The sequence below is a fragment of the Falco punctatus genome, assembly GCF_963210335.1.
Source record: "Falco punctatus genome assembly, chromosome: 10".
Classification (NCBI taxonomy): Eukaryota; Metazoa; Chordata; class Aves; order Falconiformes; family Falconidae; genus Falco; species Falco punctatus.
The window spans coordinates 40,334,959-40,359,133 of NC_137590.1; the positions used below are offsets into that span (position 1 = coordinate 40,334,959).

Sequence of the window (24,175 nt, forward strand, 5' to 3'; positions counted from 1 at the left end):
ATAACTGGAGAGACTATAATCCAGAAAGAGATTTAAAAACTTCCAAGGGATCGTAACAATCAAAGGGCTAGGCACAAAGGAAAAAACAATCTTTTTCCACATTTGCTTACCAGTCAACAGTATTTCTAAAGCCAGTGAAAGAAATTCTATAGGCTACACAGCGAACGTCTTCAGGGAATCCACAAATGACTCCTGCTTACACCAGTGCTAAACTGAGCCCCCCTGCAGATCTCTCGAACCTCCAGTATCTGTTTTCCTTGAATGTTCAAAGCAGTGATTTATTGGAACTCTACTCCTAAAAACCAGCTTCTGCCTTCTCTGTGACAAACTTAAAAAGAATCCGCCGGTGAAAACGCAAACACCTTTGCAGTGCAGTCAGGCCAGGACAAGTCTCCTAGCCTGGCACTTTCTTTGAGGGGCGTCTTTGTAACTCACCCTGGCAAAACCCTCTTTCCTCCACAAAAACACATACTCAATGACAGCAAGCCCACCTTTACTGTTCTTCTCCAGCCACATTTTTCAGACAAGGTCCTGAAACCAAACGCACTCTATGACACCTAGCAGATGCACAGTCAGGTTCAAAATGCACACGGATGAAATGCAACGGCTTTGTGTCCATTCGGACACACGGAACGAGCTGTGAAGCTACAGCTGAACACTCTCTGTATTACCAAAAGCATGCAGGAACAGAAGGAAATTCTCGCAGGGGCCACCTGCTTTGAAATAGCACCAGTCACTGCAAAGCAAAGCAGTGACTCTGGAGGAACGACTACCCTGAAACAGGTGGAATTCCTCTTTGGACACCTGGCCTCATATTATAGAGCATGTTTCATGCTATGTGTTAAAAGCATTCAACTCATCTTATGTTTGCCTAAGTGCTACTAAATCATTTTTTCCTAAAGAAAGGGTATCTTTCATCACTGATTATATTTTTCTTGCTTATTCAAAAAAGACTGCAACATAAGCTACAAATACAAGCAATGAATAAGAAATAGCAAAAAACCAAGGTCCAACAGCAGAGAATGTGCACGGTATGATTTAGTGCGGAATGCAACTGATGCACATGGAAGAAGCAGTGATGGCTGAAGTCTATAAACATCTTCTCTCGGGGCTTCTTTTACGTTTGACGTTTGTGCTCAAGGATTCACTCTAGAAAAACGTGACTTCAGCTTAAGCCAAGTGCACCCCTGTAGAGGAAGTGGGTTAGTTTTCTCTGCACTTGTCTTTTTCAGGCAACTGCATAACATTCTACACAATCTTTTGGTAAGCTGGAAGTTTTCACATTCAAGTCTAAACTGGAAAGCTAGCAGAAAAACCTCCCTGTGCTTAGCACAGGAACTTCACAGCTTTCAAGCCATTATGTTCAAGAGTAGGAACACTCCTCTTTTTCCTTAAAAATGCCCCTAACATAGTGACACATTACCTTGTTTAAGTTCTTTAGCGATTTTTTCATCTAGTTCCTGCCATACCTAGAATTATACAGAAAATACAGTTAATATTTTAACAGTTACGTTTTTCTAATATTAAACTTCTAAAACATTCTTAAAATCCACACATAATGAGAGAAAACCTAAAAATATAATTCCAAGTAGACACATCTTGGTTTGGGGTTTGATTTCTACTGAAGAGAAACTTTTGGTCAGTCGGGCTGCAGCTGCCTCATTGCTCAGCAACGTTAACAAAACAATTTATAACTCACCAGCTGGATTATTACTGGGCATTTAACAAAATACACAGGAAGAAAGCAAGAAAGCCTAGCGCAGTTATTGCAGTGAAGGTATGGCTGAAGTTTATCATCAAACACACGAACAGAATGTCAGCTACATGCCGAGATAGGTACAAATGCCACCCACAGGGACAAATCAGCCAGTTGAGGCTGGCTTCTGCAACTTCACAGAGAGAAGAGCTGCACCAGCAGCTGCTGCAGGATTGACATACACCATTTGTATAGAAAAAAGCGTGTGCCAATATTCTTCTTTTCTCCACCTTAAGATGGGAAATTGAAAGAGCTCCTACAGATGATGCCAAAACTTCTTTATTGTTATTGCAAATACCACGACACGCATTTATAAAAACATAAAAGCACACACAATTTTTTCTTGCAAACTGTGTACTAAGAAAAGATAACCACAGCTACAGCTTCTACGCAGCGAGTGCTGTGGGGTTTATTATGTAGCTGGAATCAGCCTGGATCACTACAAAGGAGCACTTACGCCTCTTCTCCCCTAGAAAGTGGGTATTGTTACCAATTAAGTTATTCTCACTTATGATTCTGCCTTCAGAAGCCTTCACAAGAAGGAATCACATCTCTTAATTTAAGAGTCACAGTCCAAGCGCTATATGCTGCTGTTTACATTTGATGATACCTGCTACTCCTACATTTTTTCCATTAAATTTGTGACACGCAGAAGTGAATTTCCAAACAGATATCATACAGCTTCCAGGGCTACGATGGCCATGAAGATGCTGCAGGGCTTGGACCTCGTGAGCTATATGGAGAGGCTGAGAGCTGCAACTGTTTCTTTACTGGAGAACAGGAAAACTCAGAGGGACCTTATCTATGTGTATAAATACCTGGTGGGGGGAGTACAGAAGATGGAGCCAGACTCTTCTCAGCAGTGCCACGCAAAAGAACAAGAGGAATAGGCACAAATCCAGATAGAGGAAATTTTAACACAAGGATTTTTACAATTATTATTTTTAAAAAAATTGTAAGCATGGACAGACACTGGAACAAGTTGCCAGAAAAGGTTGTGGAGTGTCCATCCTTGGAGATGTATAACACCTGGCTGACAGAACAGTGACAAAACCTGCTACGGCTGACCCTGCTTTGAGCAGGGGTGATGCTGGACTAGACCATCTCTAGAGGCCCCTTCCCCTCACTCATTCTGCAACTCTCTTGATTTTAGTACTGAATTCCTGGGGGAAGGAGCATTTATTTTATGAAATGAGCAGACCCACCTAGCAGCATAACAACAACAAGAAGAACGGAAACACTGCACAGGGTACTCAACAGGACACAGAGAGCAAGAGCCTCAGGAAGGAAACCACTCCGCTTACCCTCACAAGAGGAGCAGTAACAGGCAGTAACTGCAAGGGTCAAAGGAGCGGGGCTGTAAACCAGCAAAGCGGAGGGAAGGGCTCTCTCTCCAGGAACACAGGGATAGCTGGGACCAAATTCACCAGATCCTGCAGGAGAAGCACCACTCTGTGATACTTCATTGAAATACTCTGTGCCAACAGAGCTGCATGAACAATGGAAAAGGACCCCCCAAATCTCTAATTGTTTTCCAGCAGGTACAAGCAGAAGCAAAATTCCAGGGAGAAAGGACCCCCTAACTCCTGAGACGAGACACAGGTAACAGAAAAAAGCAGGAAAACTAATGCCTAGACCAAAATACGGCCCAAACCCAGGACCAATCCCAAGCAAATAAGTAGCAGTTGAGGTGTTAGAAGAAACCACTTTCCCTGGTTTCCTGAGTCTTCACAATGACTAGAAGGTCCACAGGACCCTCTGCAACATGTACAAATCAATCAAGAGAAGAAAAAGGTCTTGTTTTCCTCTTATCCATTCCATCAATGTCTTTGTGATTCTCATCCATGTCTGAGGGAAGAGAAATAGGTGGAAATAAAGCCAACACACTGATTTCTGAAAAGGGAATGAATGAAGAGCCAGGCAAAATACACCTCCGAGGACCTTAACTTGCCTCCACTTTTCTCCTTCCCCCCAAACCCCTGGGAAAGGCATCACAGCTGAGTGTCCCAAACCTCCTGAGCAGGTACTTCTCACCTCACTGCACATCTCTTCAGGCGGTAACACACCAGGTGTTCATTTGCAGCAGGCACCTTCTCAACAGTTCTTTTTCAGAAAGTGGTGTTGACTTACTACTTATCCACACAGGCTGCTTTAGCACAGAGTAAGCTGGATCCTGTAAGACTCCGTGAGATGATGCTCCGAGTCTGGAGTACCAGTACTGTTCTGAAGTTGAGTTCCTAGACACAACTGCTGCGACCACCAAGAACTTTTTGTATATCAGAAGTGGCAAGGAGGGTAAACCAGCCTACTCCTAGAGCTCAAAGTTCCATTATAACAGATTAAATCCATAGACTATCATCTCACAGATGGTTAACTACCACAGAAGCCATTGCATTACATCTCACAGATGGTTAACTACCACAGAAGCCATTGCATTACAAATACATAAAGCAGAGAAGTCCCCTGCAGCAGTCATTCTTTCACTTGGACAAACTAAAGTTCAAAATATGTGCAGTGTTAGGAAAATGTGAATACATCAGTAAGTTTTAATCAAAACCTAACAGCATAAACAAGACAACATTTCCAGTATAAAATACCATCCCAACATTAAACAATGCTGGCTGCAAACCTTGCCATGTATCTGGCTGCAGAGAAGAGAGACGGACAGATTTTTGATGAAGGAGCTGAAGAAGAAAGAAAAACAGCCTGAAGTTCACAGGTCTTCAGTGAGAAACAAGAACGTGGCCTACATGTAAATGAAGCAAGTAAAAAAGCTAACAACAAAGACTGCTACAAGAGTGCAGAAAGCCAAATCAGAAATGGAACAGAAATTGGAAGATGAAGTAGGAAGCAGACATTTCCCTTCCCACATTAAACTGGTTTCATTTATCCACTGATTCACCCTGGTTGCAGAGTTCACTGTTCTTGTCTGTCAAGACACCCATGTTCATTTTCACCAGCCTTTGGCACAGCTGTTAGGATTTAAGCTTGACATTTGTTAAACCTAACAACAGGACTCCAGTCCCAAAACCTCCTTGCAGCACTTGCAGGAGACATTCCTTGCCTTAGTCTATGGACTAAGGGAGCAGGTCTGAAATACTGAATTGCTAGTTGCTACAGTCACTGTCTAATTACATGCACAGAATTTGTCAAGTACTTGTAATTTATTCCACATTACTGAAGCTCTAATACAAATAAAAACCACCAAAAAAACCCGAAGACATTGCATGTGATTGGGATTCTACTGGTTAATAAGCTTGTGCCAATATGAACTTTTTTTGTATTTTTAAAGATCCTTTTGCACTTCAAGGTTATTCATTTCTGTAGCGTATATATTTGATAAAGGGGAAGGGGCTATACTGTGATGGAACACATTTCTTTATGCTTTTTTAAGAATAACACGCTCATTTTTTTGCTGAACTTGTGATATGACCATCTTCAACATGTACGGCTCTATGTGTAATCACTGATAGTCATGCTTAATGTTTAGGAAAACGGTGCAATCTTTCAAGCCTTTAAACACCAAATTCCTTAGTTAAGTCTAAAGAAGAAACTGTGTCCACTTGCTAGTGGAGCACTCCTTCCTCTTGTCAGCATCATTTACCAGGGTTTTTTCCAACAGCTGCAGGACCAACGATTACCATCATTTTGAATAATAGCAGTGTGAACTATTTTCACCTCTTTGCCCCTGAAGCTATTTCAAAGCTTCTGCACAAACGAAATTTACACAAACATCTTCCTCTTCAGAATGGCTGGCATGTTCCCTACTTCCAATAGCCTTTCTCACCTTGAGGAAGCTACTACAAGGAACACCAAATCTGCAGAGAGCTTTGACTAAAAAAAGAAGCCTCAAAGGACTGCCTGAGGCACGCTGCAATTTCAGCTTCTTAACTCCCTGTCATTTAGAGCTTCAGTGGCAGAAGCATTTGTCATCTCCAGCCAAGGCAGCATCCTGAATTTAAAGGCAAGGCAAATTCTGTAGAAGGGAACCAGGTTAGTGGGAAAACAAAGCTGAGGCATAACTGAAGTAAACAGTGAAGTGAAGAAAAGGCTTAGAGTCAGAGAAATTCTTCTGTTTTGAAACAGTCTGGTGAACAGACAGAATACCAGGCAGCACAACCAGCAAAGCATTTCAAAACAGACTAAAACTATAATCTCTGATTTCTTCCCTCATGCTCCAACTTGCCTCCTGAATGGCACGGGACTCCTGCGGAAATGACATCACAGACTGTGCATCTGGTGATTTTGCATTTGGAAACTGATTGAGATTTGCCACCCATTATTGTATGCAGAGGGATACATGCAGTTTTTCCCTTTTGTTACTTCCTGACTTCAAAGTCTTACGTTCCAATTCAGTCCTCTTTTCTCAGATGCATGTTATGCACATGACATACTGCACCCGACTGAGAACAATTCAGCCCGCAGTTCTAAGTGAAATACTCACCTAGTCCTCTAGCAACTACTGCACCTCTGAGAACTCAGTTCCTTTCTTCTGAAGGACTCCAGAGAAGATCAGGTTTTAAGACTTCCCTGAATACACTGAACGTCAGGTGACTTGAGGCTACAGGCAGTGCCACTACAATTAGTCTCAGTTGTTCCCTAACTGGTGATTACAGGAAGAAATATCATAAAGAGATGTGCAGCTGGATTTAGTAACAGGGAGGTTATTCTTTTTTTCCTGTTTCTTCTTCAAAAAAAGAAACCATAACTGTTAAATCCTTTTCTTTTAAACTAGGACAGCTTTTTTCCTAGAAGTGGGATGGTTTCCTCCTTTGCCTTTTTCTTCTTGTAACATCTCGCTCCCATCTCTCTCTCATTTTCCCCTGCCCTCACGTGCTCCCTGCTCCCTGTCCCTCTTGTTCCCTTGTCCTGGCTTTCTCCTTCAGTTTTGCAGTGGATCCCTGAATTTCGCCTCCTTTCTGCTGCTTGCGTGCAGAATAATCCCTGCAGGTGGTACAGTACTAATTGCCTCCCACGTTCTTTAGGTAGTGTTTTGTCCGCCCCTCTGACACAAAAAACACATTCACAATGATACAGAAAAGTTCATCTCTTAACTGCCGCTGCTACGCATTACCTACACACCGCTTTGTCTATTTTTGTTTTGTTGTTTGGTTTGGTTTTTTCTTTTTCTTAAACCAGGTGCAGTATGTAGACACGTTATTTTAAATGGATTCTTCCCAGTGTAGGTGGGACCAGTGAACCAGGGTAAGGCTTAAAAGTGAGCGAATGCTTCTCACATCCATTCAACAACAGAATACGCGAGGGACAGACACTGACTGAACAGGCAAGCTTGCCCATGCCTCAGTCCTATGCTAGGTGGGAAACGGATTACAACGACTGACATCTGTTTCCAAGTCTCATGATATCACGTTTACCATTCTGTGAGGGATGTGCTATCATGCTGACTGCTAATTACAGGGCACATTTTGACCAGAGGTATTGCAGAGGTTGCAGCTTTTGTACAAAATCAGAAAGCTCTGTAGACTTCCTGAGGAGCAGTTACATATAACACCACATAGCAGGACCCACAAAAATCAAATGCCTCCTATGCACAGCATACGTCCCACACTCAAGTGAGAAGTTACGTGTCCTGTTCATACCATCCTAGTTTTGAAGCATCCCTTTGTTGGTATTGTACTAAAACAAGTTCTAGTGAAGAAACTGCTAGCATGAACATCAGTGAAGGAGGAAAAGGTGTCTCAAACAAAGATGTCTGATGGGATTTTGCACTCATCATAAAGTTAGCTGTTTTAAAAAAGGTCATCCACAGAATGGCTTGGGTTGGAAGGGACCTTAAAGATCATCCAGTTCCACCCCCCCTGCCATGGGCAGGGACACCTTCCACTAGACCGGGTTGCTCCAAGCCCCACCCAGCCTGGCCTTGAGCACTGCCAGGGATGGGGCATCGGCACTAAATTTTACTGAAGAGCTTCTTTGGCAGCTTCCTATGCCACAGTATTCTTCATCACAGTTTCTCTTGCAAAAGAGAACTTGCAAAAAAAACCTGTTATGCAGTTCATCATTTAGAACTCAGTATTTTTTGGTCTTTGAGCGCTTCTGGAAATTTTATAACCCTAATGACCAGAAGTCTTCATTTCTACCACCTAGTTGTATACTGGTTTGATGAGCAATTTGGTTTAGCATATTAGAGCATATGGTTTGGAACTAGAAATGGATTCTGACTTTAGACTGAAAAGCACAACCTTGCTTACAGATACTCTTCAACACTAGTTGAGAACAGTATTTAAAAACGCTTACCTTACCATCAAGAAACAGAGTTGAAGCCTATGTGGCTAACGTATTCACGGTTGGGGTTAGGAAGCTTCCTCCTAGATTTAGACTTCTATTCAGTGCCAGATCGTTGCTAGTATGTCCCAGTTCAGTTGAATACAGAACTGGACCACTGACAGCGCTGCTTGCAATTAAAGGTTTGCTTCTATGGCACTCCTGAAGGAGCTTAGCATTGGCTTCTGCTCGTCTCTCATTAGCTCTGAAACATTCAGAAGCATACAAAGAATTATCTTTGGTAATAACACCTCCGCAAAGTTACCCTCCAGGTCTTTGACTATTATTTGACTTCTCAAAGTGGAAGGGATTAAGAGAGTCCAAAAAAAACGTCCATAATTTGATCTGAGTTTTTTTGAAGAGCCTATTTCTAGGTAGCCACACTACCTGCAAGAAGCAGCAAGTTAACCAATACTTTGGACTTCTCAGCATTAAGGCCTCAAAGCAGTCTGTGCACACCGTGTGTTTACATAGCTCTTCCTGAAAGGTACATCACCTGCATAAGAACTCTGGGCTACCCTTCCTTTCCCAAAGAAAGCTGAAACCTATGACATGCGGCTAAAATGGAAGCCAAAAGATTTTTGTTGTTCTTCTTCACAGCACCAAATGCTGTTCTCTGAAGGGCCTATCCTTATTCAAGCAGTAAAGGACATGACATTATCTTTTCTGCCATACTTAGAGTAAGAAGAGGAGATTAGAGACTGGCAAAAAGGCTGCCTGTTAAAACAAACTCAACTTCAAAAATATCCTATTAATGCCCATGATCGGTGGTGTTACTGCTGGAACACTGAAGAGAAATGAAGATAGTTCCAATGAACAGGGGGGAGCCTTAAGGTACTTTCATCACAAATATGCTATCTTATGCATAATGCTGACCAGATGTAGAAAAGGTATTTAACGAAGAAAACTGCTTGAGGAAGAAGTAGTATCTTATTATCACCCCAAAAATGCATGGACTTACCCTTCTAGTTTATTTCCTAGGCATCTTCCATTTTTAACTTCCTCCAGGTACAGGTCTTTGTACTTTTCCGCTTCTGCCTGTACAGATTCTTTTTGAAAAATACTGTCTCGTTGGGTATTTTTTATCCTGTCCAATTCACGTTCGAGGTCTCCAATTCTGTGGTCTAGCTGGTTTGTCAGCAAAGCATGACGACTGGCTCTGATTTGTTCTAATCTGTCCTGGGAGGCTGCCTGCATCTGAAGTAGATACACACTTTCAACCACCACAAAGAAAAAGAGAACTCTCCTCGCCAGTCAATTGCGTGCACCCAATTTCAAGGGCCCAGCTCTATTCAGCGAGGCAACTGTGCCTCCTCACTGCCATCAGCGACCAGGGCAGAACCCTGGAACTACCACACTAAATGATTCTTTTCATTCAGAAAGAACCCCCATCTTAGCACTATTACTCATCAAAGCTACTGATGAAGGAACACTATCTCTGTAGGACAGGGCATAGCATTCCTCAAAGAAATCATGGAGATGCCGCACCCCCAGCCCCCACCCTGCAGCTTTGGTGACTTCTTTTCTGAGCGTTGCCCCTTGTGCAATGACTAAGGAAGATGTGTATGCCTGGCTGTGACAACTCTAAGTTGCAATACCCATTCAAGGATAAACAATGAGAACAGACCAGTGGACAGTGATACCCCTCCAAGAACTGCAAAATGGAAACCTACCTTGGGCAAGTTTTTGATTCAGGGCCTGCAGGCACACTGCACGCACATGAAAGCATCTTGCCCAACCATATTCCCTTCTCCCACTGCCCTTCAGGAAAAACAGAAGTACAGCGTAACACATGGAATCAGGCACCACCCCCCGCCCCTATAAAATGACAACCAAAACAGAAGTCTATAACAGACACACATAAGAAATTAACTTACCTGCAAAATCAGATTGACTTCTTGCAGTTTTTGTCTTATTTCTTGTTCAGCTCACTCTTCCACCTCTCTTTTGTATTGTTCTATTTGGCTGCGATCCACCATGTTAGTCTCCATATGGTGTTTGAGATTAGCCACCTCTTCTTTCAGCTGGCTTTTGCTCTTTTCCAGTTTTTCATGGCTCCCACGCATGGTGGACAACTCCTCTCGCAAATCATGATTTTGTGCTTCTAGCTGCATGCCTTTTTTAGACTCTATCTCCAGCTGCTGGGAAAGTTCATCAACCTGTAGACAGGAAAGGGGAAAAAAACAGGGAACTCAGAGGGATCTAAAATTAGTCAAATCTGTGAAAATTGGTAAAGGAGTTGGCCATCAAGACTATTTATCATCTGCTGATTCAGTGTTAAAACAAAAGTGAAACCAGGCTCTTCTTTTAAAACAAGAACAGCTTTCACATCATTTCTGACAGCATTCCTCAGGTTCCCATCCTTCCTCAGTTCTGCAGTGGGTCACAGACCAAGAGGTACCAAACCAGCGGCATTACACCCGCAGGGCTAGCCTGAAAAGCACTAGGGCTATTCTTCTGCGAGATGTTCATACGATCATAGGAAATCAAACACACCCATACCCAGTTACATCACAGCCACATTCTGGTTTCATCAGAAAAAAACCCATGTATCATGCTTCAGAGGAACTCTCACATGCTGTCACACGGTCAAAGCTTCGTCACAGAACTGACAAGGCAAGAAACGGATACCCTTTCCTTCCATTACGCTAACAGATCTGGAAATAGTGGTTCAGAACACCGCTTTTACAGCACTGGTGGCAGAAGACAGTCTCTTTAGGTCAAAGCTACAGTTTGTTTTCAAAAGATTTCCAGGAAATATCAGAGTTCCCATAGGTCCCAATGGTCAACTACAGCTTCTATCCCCTTCTTTCCCCCTCCAGAAACATCCATCGTCTATACCTATTAACCATAAAACATGATATCCCATCATCTTTTATTTTTAAAAAAGAGGGGGAAACCACCAGAGTCAACACTTGAAAGTCTCTAAAATACGTAGAAACTTTACACTTATTTAAAATTGCCCAAACGTAATTCCATTCCCTGTCATTCAAAATAGCTCTTCCAACAGGAACACAAATATGCTGCTAACCTGTGAACTACAAGTGAGCCACTGTCAAGGCAGTTGACTCGTTCTACAATAATATCTTCTAAAAAGGAGCATAACTTTGAAACACAGCTATCTCAGTAATGAGCGGAGAAGCAGCTAAAAGGTTCCATGCTACCGAACAGCCAGAGCAACCTCAAAAGCATTTGTGGGTCTCCATGACAAGGGAAAGACGGACTGAGTCAGCTACTAGTAAGCAACAAGTTACAGGGTTTTTTCCGCATCACCTCACACTGCATCGTGCCCTGGGAAGCAAAGACACCATTCCGAAAAGCAAACCCCCACCTGCCTCCTGCTCAACTCGTGCCCGAGACAGGCTTCAGGGGGTGACCTTGGGCAAGGCCAACTGCACAGAGTTGTTCCGAGTGATGGTGGCGTTACTCCCCTCTCTTCCGAGAGGGAATGCATCCGTCGGAGCCCGACGATGCTGCCACGGCCTCAAGCTGCAGCCAGGCCTGTGCTGGGCCTTCACTGCTCTCAGCCCTGGCCCTCACCCATGGACGTGACGTCCCAGTAGGACTGCAGACCTGCCCATCCCTATGGACCGGCCTGGTGATCTGCACTCTTGGAGGACTCTGCTTACTGTCCCCAGAACTGTCCCCAGAACTCTTCTGCTCTTCTTGGTGAGGGCCTGTGGGGCTGATCCCTGGCCTGTGTGGTCACAGACCCTGCCAGCCTTGCTGTGGCTCTTGCTTTGCCCTTCCTCTGCAGGACAGCCTACCCCTGATGCGCCCTCGCAGATACTGCTGTGTACGTAACACTTCCATCTTTACCCCTAAGAGCTACATCAGTATTACAGTCGCCTACTACTGTGACCATAGAAGGAACATCAAAAACCAGCCAAATAATTTCAGAAATACAGCCAAGAAAAAAGTAGTCAAAATCAACAACATGAAAAGAAGTATAAAGAAAGAACAAAGGTTACAAAAGAAAAACCACCACAATAACCCAAACAAAATAAAGCTCACCTTTGTTCTTAATCTGCCAATTTCATTGACCATTTTCTTCACTTCTCCCTGCAAATTAAGCTGGGACAGTCCCCCTCTCGCCTCATACACCCTTAGTTCCTTCGTAGCTCTGCTCAGCAGCCTCTTCAACCTGCACAGCAAACTAGTCATGAAAACAATGAAGCAAAAAGAAACAAAACTGGACTTTTTCACATACTCTCATGTAAACAGCACAGACACAGCTTGCTTTATCTTTAATGTACTTGACGCACCAGGAATTACCAGGAAAAAACAGTATTCCTGTGCCACATACACTTGGAGAGTCCAGATTTCACCTGAAAAGAGGAATGAAAGACTCCCTTTTTCCCAGGAGAACTGCAGGGCAACCTGCATCTGCAGTTGTTTTGGCAGCTATTGAAAACCAGGGGCTGGTGTACAGAAGTACCTTGCAAGAACTAACACGAGGCTGGCATCTGCTCACAGTTAGGTACACCTATTTTTACACTAAAGTTTAATAAAACATGACTCCTACGCAGGGATACCTCTTCACCACGCTAAAAAGCCGTACCTCTTACAGTCTTTCTGCAGATCGAGGTTTCTTTTCATTTCTTGGGCCAGACGTAGTTCAACTGGGCGTTTCAACTCTACCAGCTTCTTCACTTCCTTTCTTTCACTCTCGCACTTTCAAAAGAGAAAAGAAAGATGTATCACACACACAGAGCACAGGAAAAATACCTACGTACAGTCTGTGCATCTAGCGCTCTCCACAGAGAAGCTGCCGGACGTCTCTATCCGTTAGCCACGTTCCACAGAATGCCATGGGACGGAATTCCCGAGGCTATTCCATCCATCACTTCAGGTTTCACATCAAACAGACCAATATGTAACTACAGAAACAGATGCCCTCGCCTGAAGCAAAGGCCATCCTCTTCTAGACATAACAGGTGGAAAAGATGCTGGAGAACACTTTTGGCAGTGCCTCTGCTCATAGTAGGGATTATGTAGGTATGCACTTCATGGGAGAACATCGATCCATCCAAAGCTTTCATGGGATCTTCCACCAACCAGCAGGCAGGGGCTTGTGGAGGAATCTGATCTTTTGGAGTTCTTCAACATTTTATTCCCCTCGGCCATTACCTCCACCTCTTCTGTGTGGGCATTTACTTAGCCACATGATGGTTTTCCTCCTCTTGGTGTTTTCTCAGCCACACCAGAGGAGAGCTGGCAGCTGTTTTGACTTTGTTCTTCCATTTTCCCTCTACAGAAAAGGAGAAAAGGGGAAGGCTGCCCCTTGGCAACTGGCAGGCGCTGCTTGTTTCCCAAGCACTCGTTCATTTACCCAGCATTCCTTCAGTATGTTTTTCTGAAAGGCTTTTAAGCTCCCGCTACGCTGAAAACATACAGCAGCTCCTCCATACACGCACTGGAAACATCAAGCATTTTAAACCTGCCTAGAAACCAAGGGGTCAGAAGATGACCACACAAAATCCAAGGAAGAACTGGGAACTGTGGCCTTGCTCAATGTGCTCAACTGATAGCAAACCAAACTGGGAACTCTTCCCAACAGAGCCACTCCAGAGCTTACACAAAGATACCCATCTAGCTTTTATTTGCTTCCTCCGTGACCCCCAAACGATAAGGTACTCGCAGCCTGAATGGCAGGGATAACAGAAAGCAATGATATGTAAGAACCTGACCAGAAGGTGCATGTGGTTCTCCTGGGTATTGCCTCGGTGCCCGGAGAATTTTCTGGGCTCACCTGTTGCAACAGTTCAGCCTTCTCCTCGTCCAGCTGAGCAACGCGCTCTTCAAGGTGGGATCTTGACTTCAAGTGCTCCTCCCACGTGCTGTGCAAGTCCTTGGATGTCAGAGCCAGCATGTTCTGCTTCTGCGTCTGTGAAAGCAACAGTGGCAGAAGAAAAAGTAAGGTGGCCGGAAAAGACAAGAGCGCAGGAGAATGCAGTAACTTACACAGAAACAGGCCTAAGCTCTCCTCCACCCATCCAAGACCTATGGCCAAGGTTGATGTGGAGTGTAAAACACACCTTAGGAACCATAACCAAGAACAGCAGCTGGAGCTGGTGGGAAGAAGGAATACTCTAGAAGCGACAGGATGAGGTTACAACTTTGGGGGATAAGATGACATGCACACACACACACAAAATCACCCTACAGCTTTCCTGCAAAGCTCCTCTGGTTCCCTCTATACTTCAGTTTTCGTAAGAACACTGCAAAAGGTGGTGCAAAAGGACAACATTCGCTCCTACTTTCAACAGCTACACTCAGATTTATTCATATAGTTAAATACATTAAGTACCTTAATTTTCAGCTTTCTTTCCAACTCCTTTTGCAAGCGCAGCTTGTCTCTCTCCAGGTCACTGTGGTAGCGTGTAGTAACTTCAAGTGAAGCTTCTGGCATAGATTGCTTTTTAGGTGCATCAGCAAGCTCCTGCTGCAGTTGTCCAAACATGCCCTAACAAAACAGTTAAATTAGCATGAAGAAAGTTCTAAGAACATGAAATACGCCTTTAACTTATTTTATTATACAATTAGACCTGTCTAGATTGAACCCAAAAGTATGAAATTTTGCCTGCCAGCAGCAGGCATCTGCATGGATGATGACCTCTCGTCATCTTTCTCAGCTGAGAACCTTTGACTATCAGCAGCTGTTCACGAGGATTTCTGTTTCCTAACACATAAAAAAGGCTCAGGTATTGTTCTTCCTTGAACAATACACAGGAACACACTGCAATCAGGTATTTTTTTCCTAACAAAACCCAAAGAAATCTGTTGTGATCTGAGAGCCACAGTTTGACTGCAAATATTACTCTGGTGACTGAAGGCAGGACTTTGTGTTAGATTGTTCTTTCTTCTGTTTCTTCACTATACAAATACAATTAAATGAATACAAATATCTGAAAGCTCCTTTGAGATACACTTTAAGGGTATGTTGAATCACATCCTCTTGTAGTCTTCTTACTCAGCTCGTTTTAGAAGTACTGATAGATTAGGTTTACAAAAATCTGCATAGCTCATATATATATATAGCTATATACATATACACACACTCTCTCACATGATCTTCAAAAGGAACCCATTATTTTGGTAGTAAGAATACAAAGCAAGTCACAGTTTACAATGATTGACAGTACTGCTGGAGTGTGGCTACACATCATAAAAGAGAAAGCTTAAGGTCACCGTCTGACATGAACTTTGAGGAACAGGCAGGCCCCTCAGAACCCTCAAAACACATACAGAAATCAACAGCTGGACATTACTAATACTCTTCACTCTTGATAGCAGCTTACAGAGAACCTATTTTTTCCCCTCTATAGAAGCTTCATATAAATCTATCCCCAACCACTTCACTTCTCTGTACCTTCATTTCTCAGCCCTCGTGTATTGGATGGTTCCTCCTTTTATACCACTCTCATTCATGTCATCAGTGCAATACTTACATCAACACCATCAAATACTTAAGACTATTCTATAGGGCATAACATGGACTAAGGAAAATAGATGAAAAAAAGTTCTAGAGAAGAATCACCTTTCTTGATCAAAGCTTAGACTTGGATACCTTTTTTCTGTTCTCTGCTTAGATCTGAGGACTAATATCCCCGTTGCCAAAACTTTCCGCAATTCCGAGAGAAACATAACAAACCAGAACAAATCAGTATTCTTTGGTCCCATGCATATAACTTACACCGGATACATTGTAGGAACAAACTAATTTCAAGAATGGACAAACTTTAAATTGTTCTTTCTACGCATATACTTTACCTGTCTTTCTACTACGTCAGTCTCATATTTAAAGACTTGTTCCCTTAAATCAGTGCACTTGGCATTTAAATCCTTGTTTCGCTCTTCTATTAGATAAACTTGCTTTTCTGTATCAGCTCTAAGTTTGCTGAAAATGTCATTAAAACAGTGCTGCACATAATCCACTATTTTTTCTTTCATGATCCTCTTGTTCTGCATCTCTTCCCATTGCTGATGGAGTAAAAAGGTTTTCACTCTGGAGCTGGGCCAATCGCTCCTGCAAGGACTCCTGTTTTATTACAGGTTTGCTTACTGGATCTTTCTCAAGTTGTCAAGCATGATCACATTCCTTTGCCCGACACTGGCCTTGACTTAATTCTTTTTTGCCATTTCTAAAAGCAAAGCTTTTTCTCTGAGCATTTGCTTCAACTGGTGAAGCTCATTTTCTAGCCTATTAGCTTTGCTTTTAGCTTTACACAGCTGCAGAGACAAGCTCTTGTTGGTTTCTTGCACGCCAGAGAGGTCACGATGGAGCTCGACTTGCAAGCAAAGGCATTCATCATGTTCTCTGTGAAATCTTCGTTCAGCATTGCTTTTTGATGACAAATGAAGTTCAAGTTCTTGAACTGCAGCGTTCAGGGAGGAACGAAATGATTCAATTTCTGTCTCTAGTCTGTCTTTGCTTTTGTTTGTCTGCTCAAGTTTGGAAGTCAGCACTGCAGATTCTGTCTTTAGTAAGTCCAGCTCCGTGTTGAACTGAAAAAACATTTGTCTTAACGCTTCCTTGTTCAGTTTAAGTTCCTTTTTGAGAGCTTCATTTTTTTCTTTCAAGGTCTCATTTTCCTTTAAATATTTTCCTTCTTCCTCCTGGTGCCTAAGTCTTACTTGAGTGAGTTCTAGCCTTAGCATAGCAATCTCATCTTGTAGTAACTGATTCTTGTACAACAGATCCTGTTCTCTGTCAGTGCTGGATTCCTGAAGGACAGGGAACATGAATAAAGAGCCAATTGGGAAATGAATCTACAAAAAACCTGCAGCAATAAACTGCATTTTAACATTTCTAGTACTAAAGCATGACTTCAAAGATGAAGTTTCAGGCAATAAGCTACTCTGTGAACCCATGCACATGTACAACGTACGTACACAACGGAAGTGCAACATATCCTTAAAACCTAAATGAACATCCCAAATATACAGTTACGTTTTTTTCCCCCCTTAAACCAGCAACCAAAGCTTTTAAAATGACAGCGCTTTCTTGTATGTGCATGCCTTTATAATACTGCCTTTAAGGTTGAATTAGTTGTGCTACAGATCTGGTAAACACAAGGCCAGAAAGGGTATTTTCCTTCTCAAATGTCTTCTGAACACTTATCCTTTTGTGTTACTGGAAGTTAGCTATAAAACTCAATCACCCCCGGAATGCAATAGTCCTGTATATTTCCTCTTTATTGTATGTATAACTTTTTTCCACTTAAACACATTCACCCTACATTTACTGGGCAGCACAGCCAAGAACAAAAAGGCTTCCAGGCACTGCACATTCTTTAGGAAATTCAGTAAACTCTTTTCAAGATCTTTTTTAATACAGTGTTTATGATTGCTTTTTCTCCTCCAGTTACTCTAACTCTTACAGAGAGTTGAATTCATTGCTGATATTCGATCATAAAATTTTAGTTATGTGGAGGTGGAAAAGAAAGGCATACTTGAAGTAAGTTCAATAAGGGAATAACTAATTTAAAAAAAAAAAAAAAAAAGCAATGGAAACACAAACACTGTCAAACAACTTTCTTCCTGGTCAACCTTGCCATAGGTAGCTAGGTGTTTCACTGCTAGAAAGCCTAAAAAGTGATGACGAAATGTCTGTGAAATGACAAATAACAGATAGGTTAAGAAACGGTGTAAACAGTGTCTTCTATTAGTTTCCTACTTGCACAAGTAATTCAGGTACATACAGGAGTGATGCTGCTTTCCAGAACTTTTAGACATAAGAGAAAACAAGAAAGGTATTTACCCAGATAAGTTACACTGGTAAACAGTAAATAAACCATCAAGAAACAGAAAAAGTTATGTAAGATTTATTATGACTTTAAAACAAACATGGTGAAATTTAATTTATTATTAGAAAAAAAAATCTGCTTACCTCTGATTTTTTTCCTATAGATCTTCTTGTCCCTTCTTCTAGTTCCATTTGTCTCCCAAGGTGGTTGTTCAAAATTCCTTCTTGAAGGGCTCTGGCCCTCTTTTCCTGAGAGAGCTGTCTCTGTGTTTCATCACGTTCCTCTTCAACCTACAGTAATACAATAAAACTGCTTGCATCTGAAGAAAAAACAGAGCTAGCAATACATCTTCCCATTCTCCCTTGCATACTTGAAAACATTTTTGATTCCCCACCGTTATGATAATCCACCTATAAATAAATAAATTTAAATTTTCTTATGAAAATTTAAGAAGGCAAAATACAGGATGTTTTGTAGTAATTCAAAAAAACGTAAGGCTTTGCCTGAAACACAAATGAAACCTCAATTTTGAAAAAAGAAAAAAGGAATAATAAACTGAAAAGGAAAAAAAAAAAAAAAAAGGAACAGCCCAATTGTGAACCAACTGTACTCTACTGTTCTCAAAATCTGACAATTGTTATCCAACGCCTCTTCCGTGAACAAAGCGCCTCCTTCTCTAGGCATACTGGAATACAATTGAAAAGAAGCAGAAAATAAGACAAAGACTTTAATTCATTATTTAATATACCTGTTTCAAGAGCTTTCTCAGTGTTCTTAACTCCATTTCTAAATTCCTAGAGTGTAACTCAAGTTTCTGTTTCTCCTCCATCTCTTTACAATATTGATCTTCTTTCCTTCGGAGGTCTTCTCTCATTTTCTCACACAGCACTTCTACTCTGAGCCTCTTTTCTTCTTGTTGTTTCAAAGAACATCTGGGATTTAACGGAGGATTTGAGAAACAAAAGCACTGATATAAAAGTAGATATTCCACATGATGAACTTGCAGAGACAACTCAAACCATAAAAAATGTTAAATGTTTTCAGAGTTCATATTTTTACTGTACTTTTCAACTTTTTAAAGAATTCTAACTTCATTCCGTTGTGCATGGTATCAGTTGTACAAGATAGAGAAAAAAAACTTTGAGTGATTTATCCGTTATTTGTAAGTTTGTATAGGGAAACACACACCAGTGTGCACACTATAATAATAAAATTAAAAAAACCCATCTTCATATTACAGCCGTTTTGTTGAAAAAGGAGTTTGTTGTCTCATCAGATCAAAGCATCGTAAACTTTTACTATGGTTAGTATACATTTTCTTAGTATACTGAGCATTGCCTACATATTACGGATTCAGTGACCAGAAGTAATACTGGTGAATCAGCACGCCACTTACCTATGGCAGACCCGACAATTTTTCAGCAGCCTTCTGTAAGTCTAAAACAACTGCTGCCCACAGGCAGAACAAGCAGCTTCTGTTTACTCAAGAAGGATGTCAGTGTTCAAAACCAGATTCAGAAATGCATGGGGTTTAAGCTGAATACGATTAAAAACAGTTTTAAACCTCAGTTGGATCTACCTCTGGGAGAAACTACAGCAATTTCATTTTGAAGCTGACTTACAAGGAAAGCCTTATGGAAGGTCAGCTTCTTTACCAACTGAAACAATCAGCAATGAGCACTGACATGGTAGAAAACGGACCATGGTGTGCCCACGGTACCCAAACAAGAAAGCAGCTTTGCGTTTGATCATTATTTTGACTATTTTTTCCCATATACTCACAATAGTGGACAAAAAAAAAAAAATTAAAAAAAATCAAGTGTCAACCTAAGGGAAGAACTGCCAATTGAAAGCCTGCTTTAGAAATTCCGCAAAACAAGAATCAACCACCACTAAAATCACTTGAAAGACTGACAGAAACATTTGTATTTGAATGGCGTATATTGCAAGGAGAAAGCTTTACATGTAATTTCTAGTGTAATTTCGCAAAAAGTGTAACTTTTGAAAGTATAAATTTAACGCTGCTTGGAGAATTCACTTAGAATGAAAATACTACTTCTTTATACTTGACAGATGTTTGAGGATTTTGAACACCTGCTGAAGTCAAACCCAGGCCAAGCTGGGACCGGCCTCTCTTCCTCGTACCCCCCTCCCCCGCGCTGGGAGGCCCAACTCCCCCAGGCCCAGCTCCCGCAGCCTCCCCTCACAGGGCTGGTGCTCCTGCCCCCGGGCCAGCCCGGCATCTCCCTGCCGACCTCACACGGACTGGGCAAGATCTCCTGGGCTGGGCGGCCAAACACCGGGCCCCGGGCTCGAGACACAGCTCAGCAAGCCCTGCGGAGGGGTGGGCACTCACTGCCCCCAGGGCCCTGGCACTGCTGCCCTCCATACAGCCCAGGCCGCTGCGGGCCGCCCCAGCTGCCAGCTCACGGTGGCTCCTGCTGAGCTCGCTCTCTGCCTGGGCCGCTCCCCAGCCACGCCGTCCCACCGGGGATCACCACAAGGAGATCTCCCCTCCCAGGCCAGGGCTCTGCAGTTGTCCTTGCTGAACTGCCTACGGTGCCTGCTGGCCACCCCTGTCTGACGTGATGTCAACAGCGATGAGAAACCTCACGCCTCCGGGTCTAGCTCAGGAGTGTGGGGAAAGGGGCAATCCCAAACTTGACCTTTCCAACAAACAAACAGGTAAGCAAACAAATGCTCTAAGCTCTGGTTTGACTTGCACTGGGTGGAGTTACCAGAAACCCTAGTATTATAGGCCAACTGAAGCCGCAAGGACAAAATGAAAAAAAAAAAAACACCACCCAACCATCTCTCAAATCTCTCTTATAAATCTGATTTCCCCATACACACTCTCTTGCTCTTTTCTTGCTAGAAAACAAAGTTAGAACAACATCCAGAAGACTGTACATGGAGCTGGTATCCGGACGTTTTTCCCCTCTCCCATTATCTACTTCATAGCATAACTGGCCCACGGGATTCAAAAAACCCAAACCCAAAAGACTGGAAACTTCTCATCCTGTTGCCTGCACCATCAGTGTCTTTCGGAACAAAACCACTGACAAGATAATACATTATCAGACCACAATTTACATACTTAAGGCTTTGGGTATCACTTTTCCATTCTGCTGCTTGGTGAGCCAATACGGATTTCAAATCTTGAGTCTTCTCCGCTCTGAACTGTGACTCCTCCCTTTCATCTTCCAATTTCCTTACTTCTCTTGAGAGCGCTTTATACTGATTTTTCTGACGTTCTATTCTCTGTTCATATTCAAGAAGTATGTTTTGCATTTTCAGCAAAGTAGCAGAACCTGTTTTGAGACAGAAAAGACACAAAGCTGCACAAATACTGCCCAATGTATAAGCTGTTCAATGCTTTGCTGCATTAGGTGCAGGTGGCAGGTCTCGGTAGCGGGAAGGTCCCTGTGAGAAGGAGCCAGGGGTCGTCCCGTGCTGGACATGGACGGTTTCGATGGACCCACCGCAGGGCACAGCTGAGCCTCTCAGCCGTGCTGGCAGCTCCTCAGGAAAAACAAACGTAGGAAAGGGTGAAACCACCACACGGGCAGAGAAGGGGAAAAGCATGTGAAAACCAGCCCCGCAAACGAACACCCAGGTCAGCGAAGGAGGAGGGAGAGGTGCTGCTCCAGGTGCCAGAGCAGAGATTCCCCTGCAGCCCCTGAGAGAACCATGCTGGAGCAGATACCCACAGCGCAGTGCTGCGCAGGACCCCGTGCCAGAGCAGGCGGATCCTTCCCGAAGGACCTGCGACCCATGGAGGGCCCAGGCTGGAGGAGATTTTCCCCAAAGGACTGCAGCCTGGGGGAGGACTCACACTGGAGCAGGGAAAAGGGACGAGGAAGGAGCAGCAGAGAGAAACTGCTACGTCCCGACTGCAGACCGCAGCCTCCCCGTGCTGCCTGGGGAGGTGGCAGGGAAGGAGCGCAGCAGAGCTTGAGCAGGGGGGGTGCCGACGTGTCCTTCTCAGGTTTGGGGTCTTTGTTTCTCACTATCCAAATGTATTTTAATCGGTGGAGTCTGTTTTGCCAGTGACAGTCACTGGGAAGTGACAGCCCTGCCTTCACACTGACCCACAGGCTTTTTCACCCCGTTTCGTCAATGAGGGGCAGTGGCAGCACTGGGCGGGGAGTTTGGCCTTCAGCCAAGGTTAACACTTGCCTAATGAAATTTTAGCATAGTTTAAGAGCCCTAGTAAGTGATGCTTATGTTTATATAATGCCTTGTGCATATATGCAAGCATCTTATGACAGTTGAAATTTGTTATATATATGTACTTATTATTTTTAAGCAAAGCCATTATTTTGCTGTACTCTTTCTCATTAGCTGTTGAGGGGTGTGCTGGTTGTGGCTGGGATAGTGTTAATTTTCTTCACAGTCGCTGGTACAGGGCCATGTTTTACAGCTGTGCCGCAAACAGGGTTGGTAGCACGGGGATGTGTTCCTTATGGCCCAGCAGCGCTCACACAGAGCCAAGGCCTTTTCTGCTCCTCACCCCACCCCACCAGCCAGCAGGCTGGGGGTACGCAAGGAGCCGGGCCGGGACACAGCTGGGACAGCTGACCCCAGCTGACCCAAGGGACGTGCCATGCCACACGGCATCATGCTCAGCATATAAAGCTGGGGGAGGACGAAGGAAGGGAGGGACATCCAGAGTGATGGCACTTTGTCTTCCCAAGTATTTGTTATGCGTGACGGAGCCCTGCTGTCCTGGAGATGGCTGAACACCCGCCTGCCCATGGGACGTGCTGGATGAATTCCTTGCTTTGCTTTGCTTGCGTGCGTGGCTTTTGCTATTAAACTGTTTTCATGCCGACCCATGAGTTTTCTCACTTTTCCCTTTCCGATGCTCTCCCCCACCCCACTGGGGTGGAACAAGTGAGTGGCTGTGCGGTGCTTAGGTGTTTAGGTGTGGCTGGGCTTAAACCACATCAAGGGGATATAAAGAAGAAAAAGCTCTTGCTGACTTTTGATGACCGCATTAGAAGGAGCTGAACTGTACTTTGCAAGAAACTGCTTCTCCAGCTCTGACTAGACAGAGAACCAATGATAACGTAAGGCACGTCGGCTGGCAATGCAGGCAACATCTCAGGTTAAGTGACAGTTTCACAGCTTTTGAGGGGGATCTCTAGTCACAAAGAGATACTATATCAAAATATGAAATTAACATACTTTGGAGTGCATACAAAGAAATCATGTTTTAAGGGGAACTTGTAACAGCTGAAGACAGAGACTTGAAAACATACCCATATGAACCACACTAAGCTCTTCCAACAGCAGCATAGTCTCCTTGTAGGTTGAAGCTTGTAACCGGACATCCTCTGAAGGTGGGTCAGATGAGTGAGTTAAACCAGGGTCATCAGTTACTTCCACTGGTATGCTGACCTACAAAAAATACAGTACTTTCTGTAATTCCACTGTCTAGTATTACAGACCATTACAAATGCAGGAATGATTCATTCTCTCCTTCACAGCCCACAGATTTGTCTCAAATACAATAAAGCTGCATACCAGCAGCAATTTGTACATCTGGTTGATCACTACATAAACACTGCTCCCACCTAAGTGATTAAAAGCTGATAGAGACTGTTTATCAAGAAACTAGTTTTACAGTACCTCGTTCCTTTCACTCCTGGTTGTTGCTGCAGGTCTAGAAAACAAGAAATATATTTCAGTACTGAAATGCTTACTTTGCATTATGAATAATACCTACAGTTGCTTTGAAAACTTAATTGCAGAACTGAATTAAACTAAAATCTGGTATAGTAACTTTGCTAGATATAGTTCAAGACTGAAACAATTATTGTGTGCTATTAATGTCTACTGGAAGGCTAATTTTTCCGCAAGATATTAAGCAAATAGTTGAAATAACTGTTCCCTAAACTTCACGCAAAGTGACAGAAATCTTACAGCTACAGACATGTAGCTATACGCTTACGTGCATTCCCTGTTTAATACCAGGGGTTTAGCTCTCTTCAGTACCGAGAATCCTTCTCCTACAGGTCAATGAACTGTAATTTTGGATTCTCTGGTGTCCTGGGTCTGGCTGGGACGCAGTTTATTTTCTTCACAGCAGCCCACACAGGGCTGTGTGTTAGATTTCTGACCAAAACAGTGTTGATAACACACCAGATTTTTAGCTAGGGCTGAACAGTGTCAACAACTTCTCTTTCTCACTTTGCCACAACCCACACAAGTAAGTTCAGGGTGGGCAAGAAGTCAGGAGGGTACACAGCTGCAAGAGAAAAGGTGGAGCGGGGAGCAGGGCAAAAAATCCTGAGATACCTGCAGTGAAAAAACTGAGATACCTCACCCTTTTTAAACACATGAAATACTTCTATGCCTGTGCACACACACTCATGTAATT

The 24,175-nt window shown here is 43.2% G+C and overlaps 1 protein-coding gene and 1 long non-coding RNA gene across 5 annotated transcripts in view; one reads left to right on the plus strand and one right to left on the minus strand.

Moving 5' to 3' along the window:
* LOC308070786 overlaps positions 1-24,175 on the plus strand; it is a 290,385-nt gene that overhangs the window by 102,568 nt on the left and 163,642 nt on the right. The window lies entirely within an intron of this gene.
* Positions 8,451-14,330, minus strand: LOC308070783 (uncharacterized protein). 4 transcript variants are annotated; one of them, XR_013930852.1, is made up of 5 exons: positions 13,794-14,330; positions 12,577-12,715; positions 12,056-12,197; positions 9,919-10,200; positions 8,451-9,238 (listed from the first exon to the last, which is right to left on the minus strand). XR_013930852.1 is itself a non-coding variant. In XM_080405318.1 (2 exons), the coding sequence occupies exons 1-2, from the start codon at positions 13,911-13,913 to the stop codon at positions 9,970-9,972; spliced, it is 351 nt and encodes a 116-aa protein (XP_080261444.1). In that variant the 5' UTR covers positions 13,914-14,330; the 3' UTR covers positions 9,285-9,969. The 4 variants fall into 4 exon arrangements, 1 of the variants encoding a protein (XP_080261444.1); XR_013930851.1 differs by lacking the exon at positions 12,577-12,715; XR_013930850.1 differs by lacking the exons at positions 12,056-12,197; positions 12,577-12,715.

Coding starts and splice junctions, on each gene's coding strand:
- LOC308070783 (XM_080405318.1), bottom strand. CDS start 13,913: ATGCTGGCTCTGACATCCAAGGACTTGCACAGCACGTGGGAGGAGCAC. Junction 10,201..13,793: donor AGGCTGAACTGTTGCAACAG/GTGAGCCCAGAA, acceptor TCCTGTCTACAG/GTTGATGAACTTTCCCAGCA.